The following is a 21440-nucleotide window of genomic DNA, read 5'->3' as shown; positions in this document are numbered from 1 at the left end:
GTTGATAGCCCCTCCCTCCCGTGAGTCCCACTTTTCTTTATTCTTTAGCGTACTGTCATTATGGCAACTATGGTGTCATTTAAGTCTGTGAAGTGATTCAGAAAACAGAAGACCTGCAAATTTCAACTGAGAATTTTTAGAGTTTGTCCACATTCATACCCTATTTATACCCTTGAGTTTGGCCCTAAAGGCCTGAATTCAAGACAACTCAAAGGGCAAAATTCAGAGCTAAAACCAAATAACAAATTATTTGGTTTTCAAATGTGCAAAAAGCAAAAGCCAATATAGATCTGGATCACCACATTCTATTCTCTTTTTACACACAGGATGGGTATGAGTTATTTAAATGCCTTACTCAATACTTACAGACACATAGATGACAAACTTCTACATAAAAGGAAAGACAACCACACATTCATTAAAAGATTTTAGTTGAACTTGATGGAAAATACATAGTATGGCTCAAACTCTTAACTATCTTAAATTTACATAATAATGGCTTAGCAAGAAAACAAAGCATGATTAACAATGGCTCATGGGAATTCCCAAACTCAAGGCATGATGTATCATACTCGATCTTAAGTTATTAAAATTTCTTTTTAATAAACTTTTATTATCAAAACTAAAAACAAAAACCTTAATTGTATATAAAGCAATGAACCTTTACAAAATGAGTCTCTGAGAATGTGCCAATGTTAAGTTACAGACATTACAGATGACAGATCAACAAATGCAAAGCAAAATGCAAACAGGAATGTTGGTTGTTTCCACCATCTTCTTCCTCCGATTTAGACACTCATCACACACTGTATGAACTGCGGGGTGAAGAAAGGTCAATGTTACAACATGCCCAAGAATAGTTCATTTACATATTGTATTCTACATTTTCATTATGAGAAGACATCCTTCCTATAATAATAACAAAAAAAATTTCAACGTTGAATATGAGCAGTAAATAGCAAGGAAGACTGTGCTCTTAAACAGACCCTAACCACAGCAAAGCCTAAGAACTAGCAAAAACAAAACAAAAAAAGGCCAGTCTCAGTAGAGCACTACTGTTATGAAGAGGTCTTTTCTGTTTCAAAAAATCGTCACAATTTTAGGGATTCTCATATAAAAGACCCTACTGAAGCAACAGCAACAAATGTCATGGAATGCCTTCTTTCAATATTATACTTACAACTCTTTATTCTATTATTATCACTGGGTATTATTTAAGACTATGGAAATCTTATTGGATAGAATATTGCTACACACACCATGATTTTATACTGAAGCTGTCTACCAATCATTTGGGGTCTTCTAGGACTGCAAGGAAGAGCCTTTAAACATTTTCATCATTGTTTTAAAATTCATTTTTAATAATCTTAACATTGGCTTGACAAAATAATGCAGGAAGACCATAATGGAGAAGAATACCCATTAGTGTGCCTAATTCTTAAACTGGTTCCTTGGAAACTGTGCTGTTGTCTTCATTAGCACTTTTAGTTCCTGCATCTTAAATTTTTCCATTACCTAACTCTGAAAAAATAGTTTATGTTTATCCAGAAGGAATAGCTATTTATACATTATTTGGTAGGAGCCACATGTGATAGATGCTGGGAGTCTCTTACCTCAAAAATACATTATTTTTGCAGTTTCTACACAGGAAAAAAAATTAAAAGTTAAAACACCACCACGATTTTCAGCTGGGGCCTAGGAGTGTTAAGTGATCTGCCCTGGTTAGTTACCAAGTTACTCTGGTAAGTAAATGCTGGAGCCAGACTCCTCCCCAGATCTCTGACTGCCCAGAGTGCTCTTCCCATTCCATATATTGGTTTCACAAGGGTTACTGTTTCAAATCTTACAGCACTATTGAAAAGGCAGCTGTTGCCACCATCTAAGACTTCAAATCAGAGCTCCAGGATCTCTCAAGAATCCCAATGGCAGTGATTCCAAGGGCATGAAGGTGGAGGAAGGCAGATGGAGCTCATTATGCCAGTGATGTCTTGCAAACAGGGGCTACCCTTAAACTAAGAGAAAAGGTTACCAACTCTTCATAGATCAATAAAACCTTGACTTCAGCACCAGATTGGTAGTTTCAAGAGGGGCAGTTAGGTGGTGCAGTGGATAGAGCACCAGTGCAGGAGTCAGGAGGACCTGAGTTCAAATCTCACCTCAGACACTTGACACTCACTAGCTGCGTGACCTTGAGCAAGTCACTTAACCCCAATTGCCTCATCCTGGGTCATCTCCACTCATCCTGATGAATATCTGGTCACTGAATTCAGATGGCTCTGGAGGAGAAGTGAGGCTGGTGATCTACACAGCCCTTCCTCACTCAAAAGAAAGTCAAGTGCAAGTCATGTCATTATTTTTCTGATGGCATAGTCTTCTTCGGCAACGAAGGGACGAACACATAGTAGTTTCAAGAGTAGAATGAACTTCAAAAGGGAGCTTGCTAAATTCAATCAACACAGGCACCCTTATCCCTCCATCAAAACCTCATGCAGTTTATTAAAACTTACATCATCATAGGGGAAATTCACAACACCTTGTTGAGCTGTATCCCTTCTTCGAAAACTATCTGAAAAAACAATAGAGAAATTAAACATGCATTACTTTCTCATGATATTCACGATTTTTTAAGAGACTCAGAAAAATCCAAATAATATGGGGTTAAATTTAGGAAGTGATAGCAAAAATTAGGTTATTTCAAAATAAATAAAGCAGTAAAACAAATTTATATCAGAGAAAGGATGAACTTAGGGCAGATCTTTCAGAGACTTGGGCAAGGTTAGAAGGCAGCATGAATACTACAATTACAATTCTTGTTAAAATGTCCAATTTTGGACTTTTTCTAAAATTTCTATCATATGCAAATTAGGCCTCAGGTCTGACAATAAAGCTCAATTTATATTGTACAATTAGTCTCCAAAAAACTTCCAAAGAAATGCATATTTGCATACAGCTTACAAGAGGCCAAACATCTGTAACAGCTAATTCCTTTTTATAACAATGGCTAACATTTATATAGTGCTGTAAGGTTCACAAAGCACTTTACAAATAACATCTCATTTCATCTTCACAGCCACCCTCTTTTTACAGAAAAGCAAACTGGGGCTCATGCTAAGTGACATGCTTGGAGTCACAGAGCTACTGTGTCAGGCAGGAAATGAACACAAGTCTTCCTGATTCCAAGTCCACCACTCTACCTACTGGGTTCACAATTATCAAGATTGCTAATTTATGAAGACCTAAGGTTTCACATTTCCAATACCTAAAAATGACATATTCATCTGGTAGTAAATAAATGGATCACCCCAGGGCAGTGGCTCTCAAATCACACATATATATATATGTCACAGGGATTCAAGAAACATTTGTTGAATCAATGAAATTTGTCTTACAATTTTATGGAAACTGGAGTCATGGAGTGTTAGAAGAGATATGGCAGGTGTCATGTAATGTAAAAATTATACATGTGGAAAGACAGAACAAAGAGAATAAAATATTAAAGTTATCTTCCTTCCAAAAAACCCCTGAAACAGCTGAGCAATGTTTTAATTCTTTCCAAGGGGATCTAATCAGTTTGTATTCAGTAACAAATTATTGGCATCCTCCTGTGACTTGATCAAAAATCACATAAAATTAGCACACAGTGGTTATTTATTTTATCAATTTTCTGGGCAATAAAATTTAGTTAAAATCAGCATAACAATAAATAAACGATCTGCCAAAAGACTTACCATGCCATCTTAGGAAGAACAAATACAAAGAAGGGAATAAAAGGTAGAGGGGGGTAATCATTAACAGCATTAATAGGCACTGCAGTTAGGAAAAAGCCCAGCACTCCACTACCGTGGAAGGAGAGGGTCACAAAAATGGGGTTTGCTAGTGCACACCAGCAACGGTGCTGTCCTAGAACATACCAGTGAGAGCTCTAAGTTTTACACAACAGGCAATGTAGTCATCAAAGGTTATCTTTCCATTCGTGCTGTATCGTTTTGCAATTGAAGTCACAGCTTGGGGGCTCAATCTAAATCCTAAATGGGAGGAGAAAAAAGTAGAAAAAAATGACCAAATGACAACAGTTGAAAGTCTATTAGGAAGATGAGGAGATACCTTCAACTATTCCTTCACTGAGGTGGGGGGGGAAGGGTCCACTGGTATTATGATTTTTTTTTTTTGATGGAATTGTCAGTTTTGCTGATTATTTTCCTCTTCTTTTAAAAATTTGTTTTAAAAAATTCTAAGAAATGGTTCTCCTTTGTTATGAGGCAAGGTGACTAACTAAATTATACATGTGAGTTCAATCTTCATAAGGAAGAGAGGGACAGGTACGGTGGAAACAAGCTACATTATAAAACAAATATATTTTTAAGAGTCTCTCAAACTCTTTTCAAAGAAAGCATTTCAAATAAATTCTGTGAAGCAGAATCTGTTCCAATTACTAACACTAATTTCTAGAAAATCTAGGAAAACAATGACATCCATTTCTGGTCTGGATAAACTATGACTTCTGGCAACTAGACAACTGTCATCATGATTACTTACCCATAGTCCCCAGGGCTTTCTGCAGCTCTTGTGGGTCCACTGTCCCACTTCGGTCAGTGTCAAAGCTTATGAAGTGTTGTCTCCAGCCATTCAACACAGCCCAAAGTTCCTTAAATTCACTAAAACCCATGGTGCCAGACATGTCCCTCTGAATGACAATTAAGGAATATCACTGGTTTACTTCCAAAATAAACGCTGTGAACAGCCAAAGGAAAGGTTCAGAAGTGAGGAAAATATCACCATTTCCTCAACGGGGGGAAAGAAACCCAATCCTAAACCATAGCAACTGTCTACAATGAGGTGACTCCACACATTTATTTATGTTAGGCAAAATTTTATGCCATTTCCAATTTTTTTCTTAATGATATCATCTTGTATATGAGGTGTCATCATAAAATCAAGAGAAACCTTCTATCAGCTAGGCACAGAAATTAATCTTGTTAACAGAAATGCCCTCACTAAATTACTAACACAGATGTGCTGGATAAATGACTCACTAAGTCATCTTGACCCAAGGTCTCTAATTCCCTAAGCAACTACCCAAAGTGAAGTCTAAACCACGACCAAGGTCTGGCAATGCCATCTCAGGTAACAGCTCTACTCTAATTGGGCTTTAACGGGCCAGGTGGTATGCTCTTCGGATGCCTAAGTGGGATTTGGAGGAGATTGGCTTTTCCCACCTGAGACCATTTCCTCAAGGCTATTTACTAAATTTGCACATGAAGAACAGACTACACACATGCATGCACATATGTGATGGAGAGGAGGAGGGGTGGAGACAGTGCATTTGACACAACGTATTGGGCACAGGCTAAGTGCAGTTTAGTGATCTTGTCAGAGATGCCCTGTTGACCTTCTGCTGGAAGGCTGTCCTTCCTAAAGTGTTCAATGGTTTTACTCTAGAAGAAACCACAAGCTTGCCCATTAAGAAGTCAGCCTCATCAGTAAGCAGTTCCCAAGAATCTATCAGGAACCCTTATTCTTTGTAGTAATGACTTTGGAAATCTGCCAACCTTCACTTATAGTAAACATTTTTAAAGTTAGCTTATCCATTTTGGCCACTGGTATTACAATTATAGTTTTGAATTTCTTCAAAATTCTGAGGTCTCTGTCACATAGTTATGGTAGTGTAGCTTTATCTCATACCTACTTTAGATCCTATGAAGCAACTCAAATTTAAATATCCCCATCAAGTATTGCTCCAGCCTTCACAATTAAGCCCTCTCGTGATGGGGAAACCACCACTTTCTGAATTAGCCCATTCTGTTTTTGGATGGTTGTATTTTTTTCTCTTCAATGAACCAAAATCAGTCTTTCTGCATTCTGGGGAAAAGTCAGACAAACCTAATCTCTCTTTCACATGCCTTTGAAGACCACTATCCTGTCCCACCAAAGGCTTCTCTTTTTCCAGGCTAAAAACCTGCAGTTCCCTCAGCCATGATTTACAGTCCCCTCATGATCCCAATTGTCCTACAGTTTATCAATATCCTTGCTAAAACATGGTACCTAAGAATGAACAAAATACTCCAGATATACTCTTACCAGAACTGAACAAGGTAGAACATCACTTCCTTTTTGCCCCGATGTCATGCATGTCTCTTCTAATGCAGCATAAAGTCACATTAACTTTTTTGGCTAACATGTCAAAAGGTTGACTCATTCTGAGCTTAGAATTCACAAAAATTCCTCTTTTCACATGGAATATTATCTAGCCATGTCTCTCCCACCATGTTCTTTTGCAGTTTATTTTTCTGAATCAGGTATAGGATGTTACATCACATAACAGGATGATTCATATATATACATATATATTCTACATATTTACACACACACACTCCTGACCTCAATTCTATTGGATCCTAATTCCATAATCCAACGTTACTCTTCCCAGTTTTGTGCTATTTACAAATCTGACACAAGCACAACGTTTTGTTCTTCACAGTTATTAACTAAAATGCTGAATAGCACAAGCCCAAGGACAATCCTCTGTCTACTGAAGACCTCCTTCCACACTAACGTTAATCTACTCAGAATTATTCTGCAAGTCTAGTCATTCAGCCAATTCTGAATCCACTTAACAGCATTATTTCAGATCCATAAAACTTGATGTGCATGAAACATAATTGTTCGTATCTTTAAGTCCAACAAAAACGTAGTAGACTTGGCAGAATACACAAGCAAACCTATCTTCTACAGGCTGGATAATACTTGTTGGGACATCTATCTCACATGTGGATAACTGTTGTGATGAATGAAACAAATTCATTTAAAGACACTATTGAATTTATGGGAGCTTTGTCACCAACTATCTTTGTAATCAACAGATACAACTAGCAGAAATTATGCTCATGTCTAAGAAATTTTTTGCATTAAAATGGGTCTGCCAACTTGAAAAGATTAGGAACCAATAATTTAATCCCTTGTCCACCTAAAAATCATAAAAGACTCCAAAAACTGTTTGCTGAAATCCAGATATTCTATATTTGTTAATGCCCTGATCTAAGCAGTCTAGTAGCCTAGACAAAAAGCGGAAGGAGAGCACAGTTAGATTTTTTTTCACTATTTCCTCTGTTATCTTGCTAATCAATGACTGATTGTTTTTTGCTCTGTCCTTCCCAATTCAAAGACCCTCCCTTGTAGAGAGCAGAAGTATTCTCTGTTGTCACTGTTCCAAACACACTAAGCATTCATCTCCACCTAAAATACCTCAACAACAGAGAACTTGCTACTTCCACTTTTGGACACATTTGTTAGTAAGTTTCTCCTTAGACATTTTGTGAATATCTTTTTCCCTAGTCTATCCTCAATTTTCTTTAACCAAACCTCATGCCCCAGCACTTCTGGATATCTTCCAGTCAACAAACTGGAGCCAGACATGACAGGTCACAAAGGAATGACCAGGACAAAACACCAGACTTGTCATCTTTCTTATTCAAGAGTAAGTCTAGGACCTGAGGCTTCTACTTAAGCTCCCCTAAAATCAACATCTTCAATGGTTGTGGTGCCATCCTCAGACACTTACTCTCTTAAGATGGAGGTCAAAAATAAAATCTATGCAAATTTAAATAAAATAAAAAATGTTTTTATGTGTCGTCAACACGACCCTTACGTGTTTGGTCAACCGAATGCATTGTCAGTACCGTGTCAAAAAATATGGTTGGTTTTTTCCCCCTATCAGATGATCAGAAACAACACAGTATTATCAGCACCGTTCAAATTATCTTTGTCTTTGCAACCTCAAGAAAAAGGACACGTTGTTGGCAGCTCTGAGCTGCGCTTAAATTGATCTTTTTTGGAGTATTTTTTTCATTCATAAAGAAGCTAACAAACTTCCTTTATGCCCTCCAAATTATGTCAACATTTTATAGGAGCTTACCTTCAATAAAAGAGTATCTTATCCGTTATGCTAATAATACTTTGCATAGCACTGAGTAATACCTTTGGGTTAAACCTGTTCATCAGTCTGTGGCAACATCAATTGCAATGTTAATTTCAGCATTAAAAGGATACATCCAACATTGAGACCATAAGCCTGCAAGTCTCCAGGTTGAAAGCTGTCAAGGCAAAAAAGAGTACATATTCAATATTGTAACACCTTTACACCGGTTCCAATTATAATGGATGCAGTCAAATTATCCACACATTTATTAAGCACCTAAGAAACTGCAAGGCATATCAAGAACGTGAGAACTATTTCTTCCTGGAATCTATTTAATAACAATATAGTGATACATTATTTTTTCAGGATCCTCAGAAAAAAAAATTATTCCCTTATGTGAACTGTATAGATAATGGAGACATTTCCCCCTTCAAGACACAAATGTTCATTTTTACCATTTTGATGGACATCTTTCTAAAATGTATTGTACATTTCCCTACCTTCTGATGTATAGGGAACTCCAGGTTCACCCACTGGTGAACACTCTTCACCAATGCAACACAAACATCCTAACCATTTTGCCACGCTGCTTCTTTATTAAAAACTAGACAGACCGATCATAATTAAATATTCTGCTAACCTGGTATCATCATTATAGTATCAATTACGGCATTCTGGGATACTTTGGTAGCATCAGAAACCATTAACTTGTGGAAGACAGATCCCTTACCCTCACGCTAAAAGATGGGAGATGGTCACATAGCTTTGTTGTCTTCTTTCCCTCAACATCAAGCTGTCAGAGTGCCGAGCCTTTTGAGGTCTCCTCCACCCAACTTCGCATCCTCTCAAGATATATTGTGGGCCAGCAAATGAAACCACTAGGCTTGCTGGAAACACGCTGCATTAGAGTCAATATGTGCCTCAGACACCAAGGCCTTTTCTTCTAAAATACAAGGATTTGGTGCCTGGGCTTTCCAACCCCCCCAGAAGCCTTTCCACTATTTCCTGGGGATGGGGTAGTGATGTGAAGTTCTTTTTCTTGTTTTCTAGGTCTGGATGCTATCTTTGCTTTTAACCTACTATCAGGAGCCGGACAGTGTTCTGGAGACTGGAGTGAAGCAGGCTGGGTATGTGGAGCACTGCTCAGCTCAGCCCTTCCAGCTCAATTACTATGTTAGCATAAGCTCCTACGGCCTGGCAGAGATGCCCTAGCCAAGGCAAATGGTGGCTTAAATGGAATAAAAAATGAACTGCTTCTAAATACATGCACAGGAACTTATACATCTGATGGAATCTGAAGTATGTGACAGTCAGGGCTGAGAACAAAAGGTTAATCAGGACAGAGCTAACACTTGTTTCGTGAGCTGGGAAGAATGTACTTGGCCCTGAAAATTCATCAACGGCAGGTAACTGAAGACACAGATAACTAAAGCTAAGCTTCCCACACCCCAGTAAAATTTAAACCAAGCTCCTACCTTTTCTCAAATGAATAGCAGCAAATCATAGCGATTCTGGACAGAAAACAGGTTTTCTATTTTTGAAAAAATTCACTGTGAGTGGATCATCTCTCACCACTACCCTCTGCCTGGGGGCTTCTTTCAGTCCAATTCTGTTCCCTCAAACACTCATCTTATTCACAGATAAGTAAAAAGAAGCTGTGTCTTTAAAGGGTTTTGGTTTTTTTGAGACTTCACCCTTCTTAAACATGGAGGGTTTCCACTACCAGGCCCCAAACCTCCAAAGACCCTGGAAATCCCCTTTCACAACCCATATCCCAAACTAAGATTTTTCAAAATGTTTTCCTTATAAGCCTGAAAACTTTTTATCCTCATTATACACATGAGGAAACTCATGCCCTGAAAAGTTAGGATATTTGCCTGTGATGACAGATCTAATACGTGCCTTTAGTCAAGATATGAACCCAGGTTTCCTGATTCCTGACCAAGGTTTTTGAAACAGAGGTTTTCTAAGAGATGCCTGAAAATACAACCCTGTGTAGGATGGAAGCCAAAGAGCTCCTCAAAGTTCAAAGAGAAGAAAAAGAGGCAAGAATAGATTTAAAAATAGCTAACCTTGGGTACAAGTTCACTGCCATGAAATTACTGAATCTCATTTTTGGTCAATCGGTCTAGTAAGTCCAACGGACCATGAATGTGCTTTTAAAAACTGTGCTAAGATCCTGCAGGCCTTTCCCCTCCTGCTGCTCTCCCTCTCAGCAGGCCTGGGTGAACCAGTGGAGCCCTGGGATGAGTTCGGCCTGCGGGGCGGGCAGGGGTGTCACTTCAGTCTCTCATAGGGCACCATCCCCATCCAATCCAAACTTCTTTACATGTCACTGTTCAAGGGGAACAGGGGCAAGTGACAGGCCAGGAGGCTGCACACAGGCCATATTCTTTTCCTTATTTCCTGTGTTTAGCTGGTTTTAATCAGAGGATGGGGCAGTACCAAGGAATCACAGAACAATATTTTTGCCTCTATAACCAATACAAGGAACCACCAAAAGAAAAATGTGATCCAGAACCAAGATCTGGATGAATTCAGAAAGGAAATATTCCTAGATCAGGTTCTTAATCTTTTTTATGTCCGGTGAAGCTGATGGACCCATTCTCAGAATGTTTTTCATTGTAATAAAATAAAATACACAGGAGAACCAAGGAAACCAATTATATTGAAATAAAGATATAATCCTCCCCCATCCAAGTTCACCGAGCCCTACATGGATGCTGCATGGACCTGATGTTAAGAACATCTGCCCTAGCTATCTCTCATGTGATTACTGTAACATTTGTACTAATATTTTAAAGAAAAGCAGTAGTAACCCACAATTTAATTCTATCCATAATTTCCGTGTTTGCACTTATCTTCTTAAAGTAAAGTTTAACAGTACAAAAGGGATGTAATTTGTGTATTACAACACAGAACACCATGTGTCACAATCAGTATTGCTTTAGGGCTTGAAGGACAGTGCCGTTATTTCAAATTGGAAGCAATAATCCATGAAATAACTGAAGTGGCAAATTAATCCAATCACAAAGTCCAGAAGACTGAACGTCTAATGGTATAGTTATTTAACTTAAGTAATCCTCAAATGTGGCTTTTTCAAATTAAGATTTCAGAATCTAAACCAATCCAACCCACCCCAATAAGCATTTATCCTACTAGGTGTAAGACATGACACAAGGTAAGCTAATCCCTACCCTCAAGGAGCATACCTTCTACTTGGGGATAGAAATTACATGTGTACAGGATAACTTGAGGAAGGAAAATGCTAAAAATGACAGTGATCAGGGTGTTTCTGGCCACAGGCACCACCTGAGCAGGGCCTTGGATGAAATCTTGGATGAGGGATGGGCCTGGGTGAGAAGGCAGTGATGCTGAACTTAAGGCAAGTGTGGAAAATAAGCCTGAGAAGGTGAGCTGCTTTATTTGACAAAGGCCTCTGCTTTATGAAGATGACCGCAGCAGCTCGGTGCGAGTGGAACCACAGAAGCCTGGAAGCTGAGGGTCTCAAACCCTCCCTAGAACAGGCAGGAGGTGCCTAAGGCCTGATGTGGCATCGTCCACTGTCAGATGAGATCAGAGAAGGAAGGGCTCAGAGGAGAGGGAGGGACCATAAACAAGACTTAAAGGAAAAAGAGAAGGAAGACTTAAGGATGAGGCTCTCCTTTTGTTAGATAACCACTCCTACATGTATGTAGTAAACTAGCAGTCATTCTGAGCAAATAAATGGCTGTGGATAAATGGACAAGAACATCTGGTGGGGTTAGACAGAATCCCATAACATTTAAAATGACCAATGAAGCCTTTTCTTATACACTCAAGGCAGGTAGAGCTCAGCTGAAAACAACACAGCATTAACTCTCTAAGAAAAATACTGCTCAAGGCAAACACAAAGCTCTTACAAGAGTGTCTAAATAATGTAGCTATGAGCGAAACAAGACAAGGCACTAAGAGGAGGATGAGAATTCAGGAGAGGAAAAACCTTGAAGGTGTAAATAATTTACATATCTCCCACAGTAACTGAGTTAGCAGTTAATAAAGAGAATGCTTAACAAATAAGAGTGTCATGGAAAACCAGAAATCTGAGGCTTCAGTTCTAGTTCTATTATTACTCACTCAACAAAGGCTCAGAGGATATCCCTACAAGCCCCTAAACATTCAGTACCATTCAATAGATGCTTGCTAAGCTAGAGGCAGCTTATCAATTGTGCGCAATCTGAAAAGACCTAATTCTGATGTCTGGAAACTTACAATATCCTAAGAAGGAAATACCCATTCACGGATAACTAAAATGGTGAATATACTAGAAAGGTGCTGAACAGTGCTATGTGAAGGTCCAAGAACGATAAAATGAATCAGGGAAGGAGATGCCACGTAAGCCGGCTCTGAAGGATGGGTAAAAATTCAAAGGGCCAGTTAGGCGGGGCAGTGGATGTAGCACTGGGCCTGGACTTGGGAAGATTTGGATTCAAATCCAGCCTCAAATACTTACTAGCAAGTTCTTGCCTTTCTGCCTCAGTTCCTCATCTGTGAAGTGGGGACAACACTGGAGAGGGAAGTGGCAAGCCACTCCAGCATCTTTGCTGAGAAAACCCCAATGGGGTTCACAGAGTAAGACTCAACTGAAATGAGTGACAACAAGAAATTAAAAAACAAAAATAAAAAAAGACATCGTTCCAGGCATAGAGAATGGCACAGAAACAGAGAGGGAAGACACACAGGGTATATCTGGGCAACGCAGTTCTGGCAGAGAAGCGTGTGAAGGAAGGGTGTTAGCAGACTGTGGAAGGCCTTGAATGAGTCTGAACTGTTTTAACCCATCGGGAAGCAGGAAGAGGGGAAGACCTTGGGAGCAGACAAGAGGCAAAGGCCAAGTCTACACAGAAGAAAAGTGAATGTGACAGTGGTGTAGACAGATGTGGAGTGGGGGGAAGGGTAAAACTGAGGCACAAGGACCTGTCAGAACACCACTGTCATTGTCTAGGAGGGTGTGATGGAGAGCCCAGGACCAGGGTAACAAGGACACATTGCTTGGCATCCACCGCCCTTTAGTCTGCCTCCCACCAGGCTTACACACCCTCGTGTGCCCTCCAGCTTGGACAAATGGGTCTGGCTGGTCCTCACATATCACTTTCCATGTCCAGCCTGTCCCCATGCATGGAATCTACTCTTCCCTCCCCCACTTAACCTGTAGAATCCTTCAAAGAGCTGCTCATACAAAATCTTCTGCTTAGAGCCTGTCCTGATCTCCCCTACTCGCTTGCTATTCAACTGTCAACCTTCCTGCAAACCTTGTATTTATTTTTATATATTTTGAAGATACTTCTATGTATACACAACTACCTAGACTGAATGTAAACTCTAGGCATTTAATAAATGCTTGTTGACTGGTAGAGGGAAAGCAAAAGCAATAATGAAGAGACAAACATGAAAGGGCCATTAATTACTTGTTTTCTTGGCTTCTGTGGCTCTAGTTTCTCTACCTATACAGCTGAGACAAGTTTATTGGACCTTCAAGATGATAAAGATAACCAACGCCCTGAGTCTGAAACACTGAGTTCTTCAGAACAAAGGTAAGTTCTCACACACGGACTGAGGTATTAATCTGTCCAATGGGTACGCAAATATTCACAGATGAAGATACAACCCTGCCCCACTCCAAGGATGGATCTGTCACAACAGAAAGAAAAAACAGTTTTTAGAGAAAATCTCCAGCTGCATCTAAGGCTAAAATGACCTAATTCATCCCCAAAAGAAAATCACATGGACAGAGATGCAGATTAATGCTTAGAACTTTGACCAGAAAAATAATCTTTTGCTAAGGTCGTCTTTTTTTTTTTTAAATAGGCCTAGCAAAGAACTCTCTGTCTGTCATCTGAGAGCCAGTTTAGGATTAATGACTTAGAAATGAGACCTCAGAGATCACAAAGCTCAATTCCCTAATTTTATGGATGAGGAAGCTAAGACTGAGAGAGGTTAAATGACACTCTGGTCAATAAAGAGTGTGGCAGTATCTGAATTCAGGTCTTTCTGACCTCAAGCCCAACAATCTATCCACTAGACAAGAGTTCTCTCAGAACTAAGTCTAGAGAGTGTCACTATGAAAAAGGTGATCAAGGGATCACATATTTAAAGCTGGAAGGAATCTTAGAAGTCATCTAGTCCATCCTCTCATTTACAGACAAGGAAACTGAGACCTATAGAGGTTGGGTGACTTGTTGGTGGGATCTGAATCCAAGTCCTGGGACTCCAAATCCAGTACCCTTTCACATGAACATGAGAGCAATGCTTAATAAATGCCATTTTTTTCCTGATCCCCATACCTTCAATTAAAAAATTAAAAACATAACAGCCAATGATTATAGTTAGTAAAAACCATGCTAGTGATCAACTGAATGGGACACACATAAAGTGTTCCCTAACTTCTGGCTTGGTAATTACCTTTCTGTAACCTGTAAGGTGGACTGCAAGCCATGCTGATTGCTTTTGAAGGGGAGAAGAGGCACCTCACCAAACACAGTAAAGAGCCCCTCCAGGAGGAGGCATGGAAGTGAATTATAGAAAAGGATTCAAATGAAATTGTAAATGTGAGCAACGAGCAGCAGCTCCGTGGAGCTGTTAAGACTCCTAAACACTGCTGACCAGAACAGAAGGCCTCAGCTTTTGTAACTGTTTTACACACAGCTAACAGACAAAATACAGTATAGTGAGAGCGCTCTAATTATTGACTTACGTTTGTATCCTCCAGCAATGCCCGACTGGGTCAGACATCTCTGCAGCTCATCAGCATCTATCTGCCCATCCTTTTGGAAAAAAACAAAAACAGGAAGTAGGACAACCATAATTTCCTTCTTGTTTCACTTCCAGCATTCTGTTCTCTGTGCTGCTCAACAAGAGGAACCTAGCAAAGCAAAGGGTCACCATCCATGTTCCTAAAGGTCGTGGCAGGGAGTGTGTGCACAGGATGTTTCCTTGAGCCCCTTTCACTTCTACAGAGTACAGTGATTAAGAGGGGGTGCAATACTGTCGGGAACACAGGGCTCTCCAACCCTTCTATGAATGGACAGTAGACAGGTGGTTGCATCTCCATCCCTTCTGATTTCTAGTGGAAAGTGACTAGAGACCGTATGGCTCCCCTGAAAAGCTTGAGAGCCTGATAGCTGAGAGTCTGATGAGTACAAACCCCTCCCTCCCTGCTCTAGTTTACCCAAGAGATAGCACAGTATCACAGAGACGAAGCCAAGCAACATTTCTAAGAACTCAGTGTCAAATGCTATAGTGAGGCCAAGGATAACGAGAACTGAGAAAAAAAGCGACTGGATGAGAGGAAGTAGGGTGTGGTAGAAAGAACCCAGGAATTTGAGGAGTCAGAAGAACTACAGGCTCAATCCAGCTTGGCTCCTGAGCAGCTAAGTGACTTTGGGTGAGCCAGAATCTGTGTAAAATGAGCAAGTTGGACTAGTTCTCTAAACTCAAATACTGTGATTTGGTGACTAATAGGTCCTTAGGAACCTTCCATTAAATTTCAGTCTGATTTTCACAGAAAAGAACTATTAAAGGACTGTTTAAATATAGTGTCATACCTACAGAAGACTTCAACCCCAATTTCTACATTCTGAATTAGAATTCTGACAAAAGGGCAGATCACTTTAAAAAACAATTATACTTGGAGAGTTATATATTAGTATTCCCCTTTAATTTGTTAATTTAATTGGAAACCATATATATTTTTATCCTGAAGAAAACAAAGCATTAAATGAACTTTTTATAACATTACCAGATCACAGAGTGATCACTAATAGTTAGTCTCAATTAAAAATGACATACACACAAAATCTACTTTATCTTCAAAATTAAGCCTGCATTCAATTTTAGACTGTTTGACTATAACTGTGTTATGTTGATTAAAAAAAAAGATTACTACACAAAGAATATTTTCATCTAAATTTTAGTATTTCAAGTACCTACCTGGGTTCAAATCCTGCCTTTCACCTTACTACCTAGCTGATATCGAGCGAGTCAATAACCCTCTCAGGGCCTCACTCTTTCTTCCTCTGCAAAACGAGAAGTTTGAACCGGATAGCTTTTGAGGTTCTGTTGTACTCCATATTAAAGATCCTATAACCACTGAATAATTTTCAATAAATTCCTTAATTTGATTTGATACTAATATTTTCATGCACATAAGCTTCTATTACAATCCAACACCTCCCAGTGATATCTGATATGCATGAAATAAGTAAGTGTATCAAGGCCTTAATCACTAATGCTCTCACTACAGTTGCTTTTGCTGGGAAAAGCCGCCAAAGTCAAGTGTTTTTGACATAAATGATTTATGCAACTGATGATCAGAAATCTTTTTACCTCATCCTACTGCTTAGAAAAGACCAAATGGTCTTAGTAAATAAACAAAGTGCTTTATCCAAGTGGGGCAAAACAGTTTAATTTTCTTTTTTATAGAATTTGGCAAATCATTTCTTTAATACTTTCCAATTAGCTGCCAAATAGTTAGCTGCTACCTGTTTACTGGTAGGAGAATAAACAAATAAGAGCTGCACATTAAACATTCTTACTGTTTTTTCAACCTCACCTGAATTTAAAGGTCTTTACCACCTAACAGTGTCAAAGGCAGATGTACAAAAGACTAGTCCTGTTACCAGGTGCAAGAAGTTAAAAATGAAGAGCCACGATGGTGGTGAGGCCAAGGGGGCTGAAAGGTAAGCAGGCTGGAGTTACTTACAGGGCTAGATAACAGGCCATCTAAAAATACTCTTGTTTTAAGTTTACCTTAGCTTGGGGTTTCAGATACTTATCATTGGTGGATTAAGTAGATGCTCAGTGGGGCTCATCCTTCTTGCAACTCCATTTTCCATCCCATCTCTCAGACGGTCTATTTTACGTGTGTTATTTTAAACATTTCACCTAGACATCTCCCTACATATTTAGCATAATGTGTTACTTCTGTGCTTGAGTAAAAAACAAAACTAAAAAGGCACAGGCATGACAGCCTAATACCTTGCTGTGGCCCTATTCACAAAATAATAACAGACTAGACCAGTGCCAGGGCCACCACCTCAAAGTCAGCTATTTCTAACCCCTGGGACTCTCACCTTCTTTGTACTTGGATTTTGGCCAAAAATCTCAGTAGCATATAGATGCCAAAGGCTGAAAGGACCCTGGAGTTCCTTTAGGTAGTAGCAAAGTGGTGGAGACAGCACTAAGCCTGGGGTTCAGTTCTGCCTGACTCTGTATCCCATCATAGGTTTTCTTGGCAAAGATACTCCAGCTCATTTTACAGATGAGGAAACTCAGGCATACAGGCTTAAGTGACTTGCCCAGGGTCACACAGCCAAGAAGTGTCTGAGGGCACATTTTAACTCAGGAAGATGAGTCTTGCTGACTCCAGGGCTGGGGCTCTATGCACTGTGCCACCTAGCAAGGTCAGGACAACCTGAGTTCAAATCCTGCTTCAAACTCCTCCTGGGTGTGCGACCTTGGGCAAGCCTTTGAACTTTGGTCTGCCTCAATTCCTTAACTAGAAAATGGGGATTACAACAATACCTATCTCATAGGGTTGTTTTGAGGATCAAATGAGCTAACATCTGTAGAATGCTTACTACGTACAGTGTCTGGTACATCATAAGCAATTGATAAATGTTTATTCCCTTCCCCCTTCCCTAATTTAAACTGCCCCAAACTGATCTTCCAATCTCTACTTGAATGACAATTCAATGACAGGGAACTCACTCCCTTCAAGCTGAGCACCTTCCAATTTTGGATTGCTGGACTGGGGAGTCCTTCCTTCTTATACTGGGTCAAAATCTACTACCTCCTCATTTCTGCTACCATAGGTTATAATTCTGTCCTCAGAGTCAGCACAAAATAAGTCATTCCTCCATCACATACAACGTGGAAAACATTTGGAAGGCAGCCTCATGTGTCACCTGCTGGGTTTTTTTCCCCTTTTAGGCTAAATATCCTGAGTTATTCCATAGTTCCTCAGATGACAGATAAAAATTTAGTCATCCTCCTTTGAAAACACACCAGGTCATCCAAGTCCCTCCTAAAACAATCTGAACACAAGATTGCACACTGGGGCTGACCAGAGCAGAATACAATGGAGATATTAGGTGCCTTGCTGGGAAAAACCAGGTTTCCATTAATGAAGCCTAAAATTGTATTATTCATGTTTCTGGAAGCCACGTCACGTTTCTGACTCACATCAAACTTACAGCCACTGAAAACTCCTACATCTTTTCTACAGGATCAGCTGTTGAGCCAAACCAATCTCCTCCATCCTGTAATTCAATGAACCTAAGTGGAAATTTTCCCATTATTCCTACTAAATTTCACCTGATTAGATTAGGTTTTATTAGTATGATGAAATCCTTCCATATCTTAATAATGCCATTAAACGAGCCAGCCGTCTTTCTGAGGTTCATGTCATCCAAAAATCTGATGAGCTTGTGAGCTAGCAGACTGAGTATTGGACTTGAAGTCAGGAAAGCCTGAGATTAAATAGTGCCTCAAAGTCTTCAAAGTTTTGTGACTCTGGGCAACTCATCTAATTTCTCAGCCTCAGTTTTAAAATGGGGATAAGAACTTACTTTATCCACCTCAGGCTAATTTAAAGGGCTATGTTAATAAATTTCAAGGTAAATTTATGAAGTGCTTGTTATGTACAAAGAACTGTGCCAAGTACTTGTGACACAAAGGAAAAAGAGCTAATGCTCTACTGCAGAGATTCAGCACAGATAGAGGTAAGTCTAAACAAAGTGAAGGCAGCATAGCCTCAGGAACTGCTGTCAACACTCAAAGGAAAGGGGTGTGGGGGCCTTCATTCACGTTCTTGGGAATGGTCAGTTTTGAATTCATTTAACTGTACCTATTCCAGGCTTGGTTTTTCTATTAGAACTCCTGCTAAAATTCCTATCTATGGCATCTAAAGCATTTTCTAGAGCTTGGCTCCTGGAGGATGAACTTTGCTTCAGGCCACAGTGACCCAGAGAACAGATACGGAAACTAAGATTCCACTGGTATGGGGAAGACCCAAGAGAAGAACTCTTTTGACTGAAATTTATCCTCTTAGAGAGCTGCTTAGAACCCTGAGAAGTTAAGTGACCTGCCCAGGGCCACAGAGCCCGTATATGTCAGAGGTAAGACCAGAATTCTAATCTTCCTAGCCAGAAGGAGATATCTCTAACCACTCTGGCACAGGGGCCTCTCGGTAACCCATAAAAAAGAAAAAAACCCCACAAATGGCCCTTGGTCCTGCAAAGTTCCTGGAGAAAAGCAGGCTAAGGGTTATTTATGGTAAGATGGAAGTGGTGCTGCACAGTAGTGAGAACACTAGCCTTCTGGTTGGATGTTCTGGATTCAAATTCCACTCTAGTACTTGGGGCCTTGAGTAAGTCGTAACTCCTTTGGGCCTCAGTTTCCTCATGTATACAAGGTGGGGTTGTAATGATGATTCCCTAAAGATTCCCACTTTAAATCCACTACCCCAAAGGAGTGAAGGGCTTATGATTTCTACATTGGTGGGAGAGGCACCCACACAGAAGAAGTCGTGAACTACTAAAATCAGTCTCTGACAAGCTCTACAAGCAGGAGTCACAGTATATTCAGCTCAATGACTCCCTAACCTTTCAAAATAACTTTCAGCTTTTCTCCAAAACATCTGCACAGCTGACAAACCTTCCAACACACTTAAGAGATGGGTTTTGTTTCCAGCCACAGACATGAGCTCAGTTTTGACCTAAGCCAAAATAAATGAGTAAGAGGTTTCTTCCAGTTTCTGAGAATGGAAAATACTTGGATCTCTCAAGCCTTTTTTTTTTTTTTAATAGGCATGATTCTTAGAGGGCATAGAGAAACATGGACTTTTAAAAAAATACTTTACTCGATCCATTTTAAGAGAAAAAAGCTATTACAGTGAAGGTAAGATAGAAAAGAAAATAACAAAGAAATACTCAAGCATTCGGATAAATACAAGGGTCAGACTGAGAAGGAAGCAGGCAAGTGATGGCCTCGAGACAGAAAATTGGGCCATTTTTACTGGATCTGGCCCACGGGGGAAACGGTTTTGCTTTCCTTTTCGTATCTGTTACAAGAGTAGTGTTTTCCTTTTACTTCTTTCAACGTGGGAGAGAAAAAAAGTGTTTGTTAAAGGAAAAACTAAATTAAATTAAAAGAGAGAAAACAATGCAGGATTAAAGCTACGAAGCTAGAGATGGCTGTAAAAAGAATGTTTGCAAAGAAATTGCATTAGTGCTTTCTCTGGAGGGGGTGGCGGCACCCCAGTAAGTTACGCAACAAGCACAACCGGGCGATCGGTTTTAAACAGATAAAAACGGAAAACTAACCTGTCCAGCCACGGCCGCGAAGTACCCGTACAGCGGATCCTGAGCCTGTCCAGGGAAGGCCGGGCCCCCGGGGGCACCCCCGTACTGGGAAGCATGAAGCACAAGGGCATCGTTAGGCGGGCTGGGGCTCCGGGGTCAGCAGACAACTGGGTGCGCTCCCCCCGCCCCGGCCCGCAGGCCCCCCGCTGCGCAGCATCACCCCTCCGGGGTACCCAGCCCCGCGACGAGGGCCCTCCCGGCTCCGCCCCCACGGCCCGGAGCTGGCGTCCTCCGTGGCTCCCTAGTGCCCAGAGTTACTCATCCGTGGCGTGGAAGTTTTCTTTTCCCAAGGCTCCCGGGCCTCCCCGAGGGGCTGAGCCCGGCCCGGGGCAGGGGGCCCTCGAGACTTCCGCCGAGAGCCAGACCCTACCCCTCCGAGAGCAGGCGGACCGGGGCTGGGGGCCGGGCTCGGACCCACGCCGGGCCACTCACCCCGCCTTGGAAGTAACCGCCTCCGCCAGCGCCAGGATGCCCCGGATACGCCATGACCAAGACAGTGACCGCGGCCGTCCCCAAATCGCCGCCGCCGCCGCCTCCGGCCCCAGCGGGAGCTCGCAGGGCAGCTCGGGCCCCGCCCTCGGGACGTACCACTCAGAGCTTTTCGGTGGGGGGGATGAGGGGGTGGAATCATCGCCCGTCCCTCGGACCGCCGCAGCCTCGAGCTCCCAGTGGCCCTGCGGGCTCTCTCAGCATTTCTCCTCCCTCCTCTCACTCCGAGCCTTTCCATAATTAAGGAGGGTAGGGGCTTGCGCTATAGACCCAATTCGCTCGACGCCCCCTCTTCGGACAGCATGGTACGTCCCGGCACACCAACCCCCTCCCCCACCCCAGCCCTAGGAACCCTCTCTTTTCCCCTCCCCTAACCTTCTTTTTGCCCCCTTGCCAGGTTTTCTCCCAAGGTTTTTTTTAAAAAACAAACACAAAAACATAAAAAACTCCGCCAGGCGGGGGTGCTGCGCGCACGGAGGGGCCGGTGCCGCCGCCGGCGGGGGATGGGGACCCCCAGGTCTGGCCCGGAGCGCCGGCGACTGCGGGAAGGCGTGGCCGGGGTCACCGGGCCGGGGGCCCGACATGCCAGCGGGCCGACGCCGCGGGGAGGCGGCCGGGCCGGAATGGGCCAGAGG

General features: G+C 41.4%; 1 protein-coding gene across 4 annotated transcripts; it reads right to left on the bottom strand.

The window, feature by feature from the left end:
- Nucleotides 1-414: 414 nt before the first annotated feature.
- SRI (sorcin) lies at nucleotides 415-21133 on the bottom strand. Of its 4 annotated transcripts, XM_072651568.1 has the most exons (10): nucleotides 20749-20893; nucleotides 20278-20361; nucleotides 14649-14718; nucleotides 8047-8090; nucleotides 4537-4684; nucleotides 3912-4025; nucleotides 2508-2566; nucleotides 2157-2276; nucleotides 1614-1640; nucleotides 415-815 (listed from the first exon to the last, which is right to left on the bottom strand). In XM_072651568.1, exons 1-8 carry the CDS (start codon nucleotides 20800-20802, stop codon nucleotides 2238-2240), a joined length of 612 nt encoding a protein of 203 aa, XP_072507669.1. In that variant the 5' UTR covers nucleotides 20803-20893; the 3' UTR covers nucleotides 415-815; nucleotides 1614-1640; nucleotides 2157-2237. The 4 variants fall into 4 exon arrangements, with proteins under 4 accessions (XP_072507669.1, XP_072507667.1, XP_072507668.1 ...); XM_072651566.1 differs by having other exon boundaries at nucleotides 1614-2276; XM_072651567.1 differs by lacking the exons at nucleotides 1614-1640; nucleotides 2157-2276 and having other exon boundaries at nucleotides 20749-21024.
- Between the last annotated feature and the right edge of the window lie 307 nt (nucleotides 21134-21440).

Source organism: Notamacropus eugenii, chromosome 3, assembly GCF_028372415.1.
Source record: "Notamacropus eugenii isolate mMacEug1 chromosome 3, mMacEug1.pri_v2, whole genome shotgun sequence".
Classification (NCBI taxonomy): domain Eukaryota; kingdom Metazoa; phylum Chordata; class Mammalia; order Diprotodontia; family Macropodidae; genus Notamacropus; species Notamacropus eugenii.
This window is presented reverse-complemented; position numbering and strand designations above follow the sequence as displayed.

Excerpts from the sequence above, each read along its gene's own strand:
- SRI (XM_072651565.1), bottom strand. The coding sequence starts at position 21,043 with ATGGAAAGGCTCGGAGTGAGAGGAGGGAGGAGAAATGCTGAGAGAGCC. Across the intron at positions 4,026-4,536 it reads GAAAGCCCTGGGGACTATGG|GATTTAGATTGAGCCCCCAA; the intron begins GTAAGTAATCAT and ends CCTCCCATTTAG. Across the intron at positions 2,567-3,911 it reads AAAACTTAGAGCTCTCACTG|ATAGTTTTCGAAGAAGGGAT; the intron begins GTATGTTCTAGG and ends TTGTTTTTTCAG.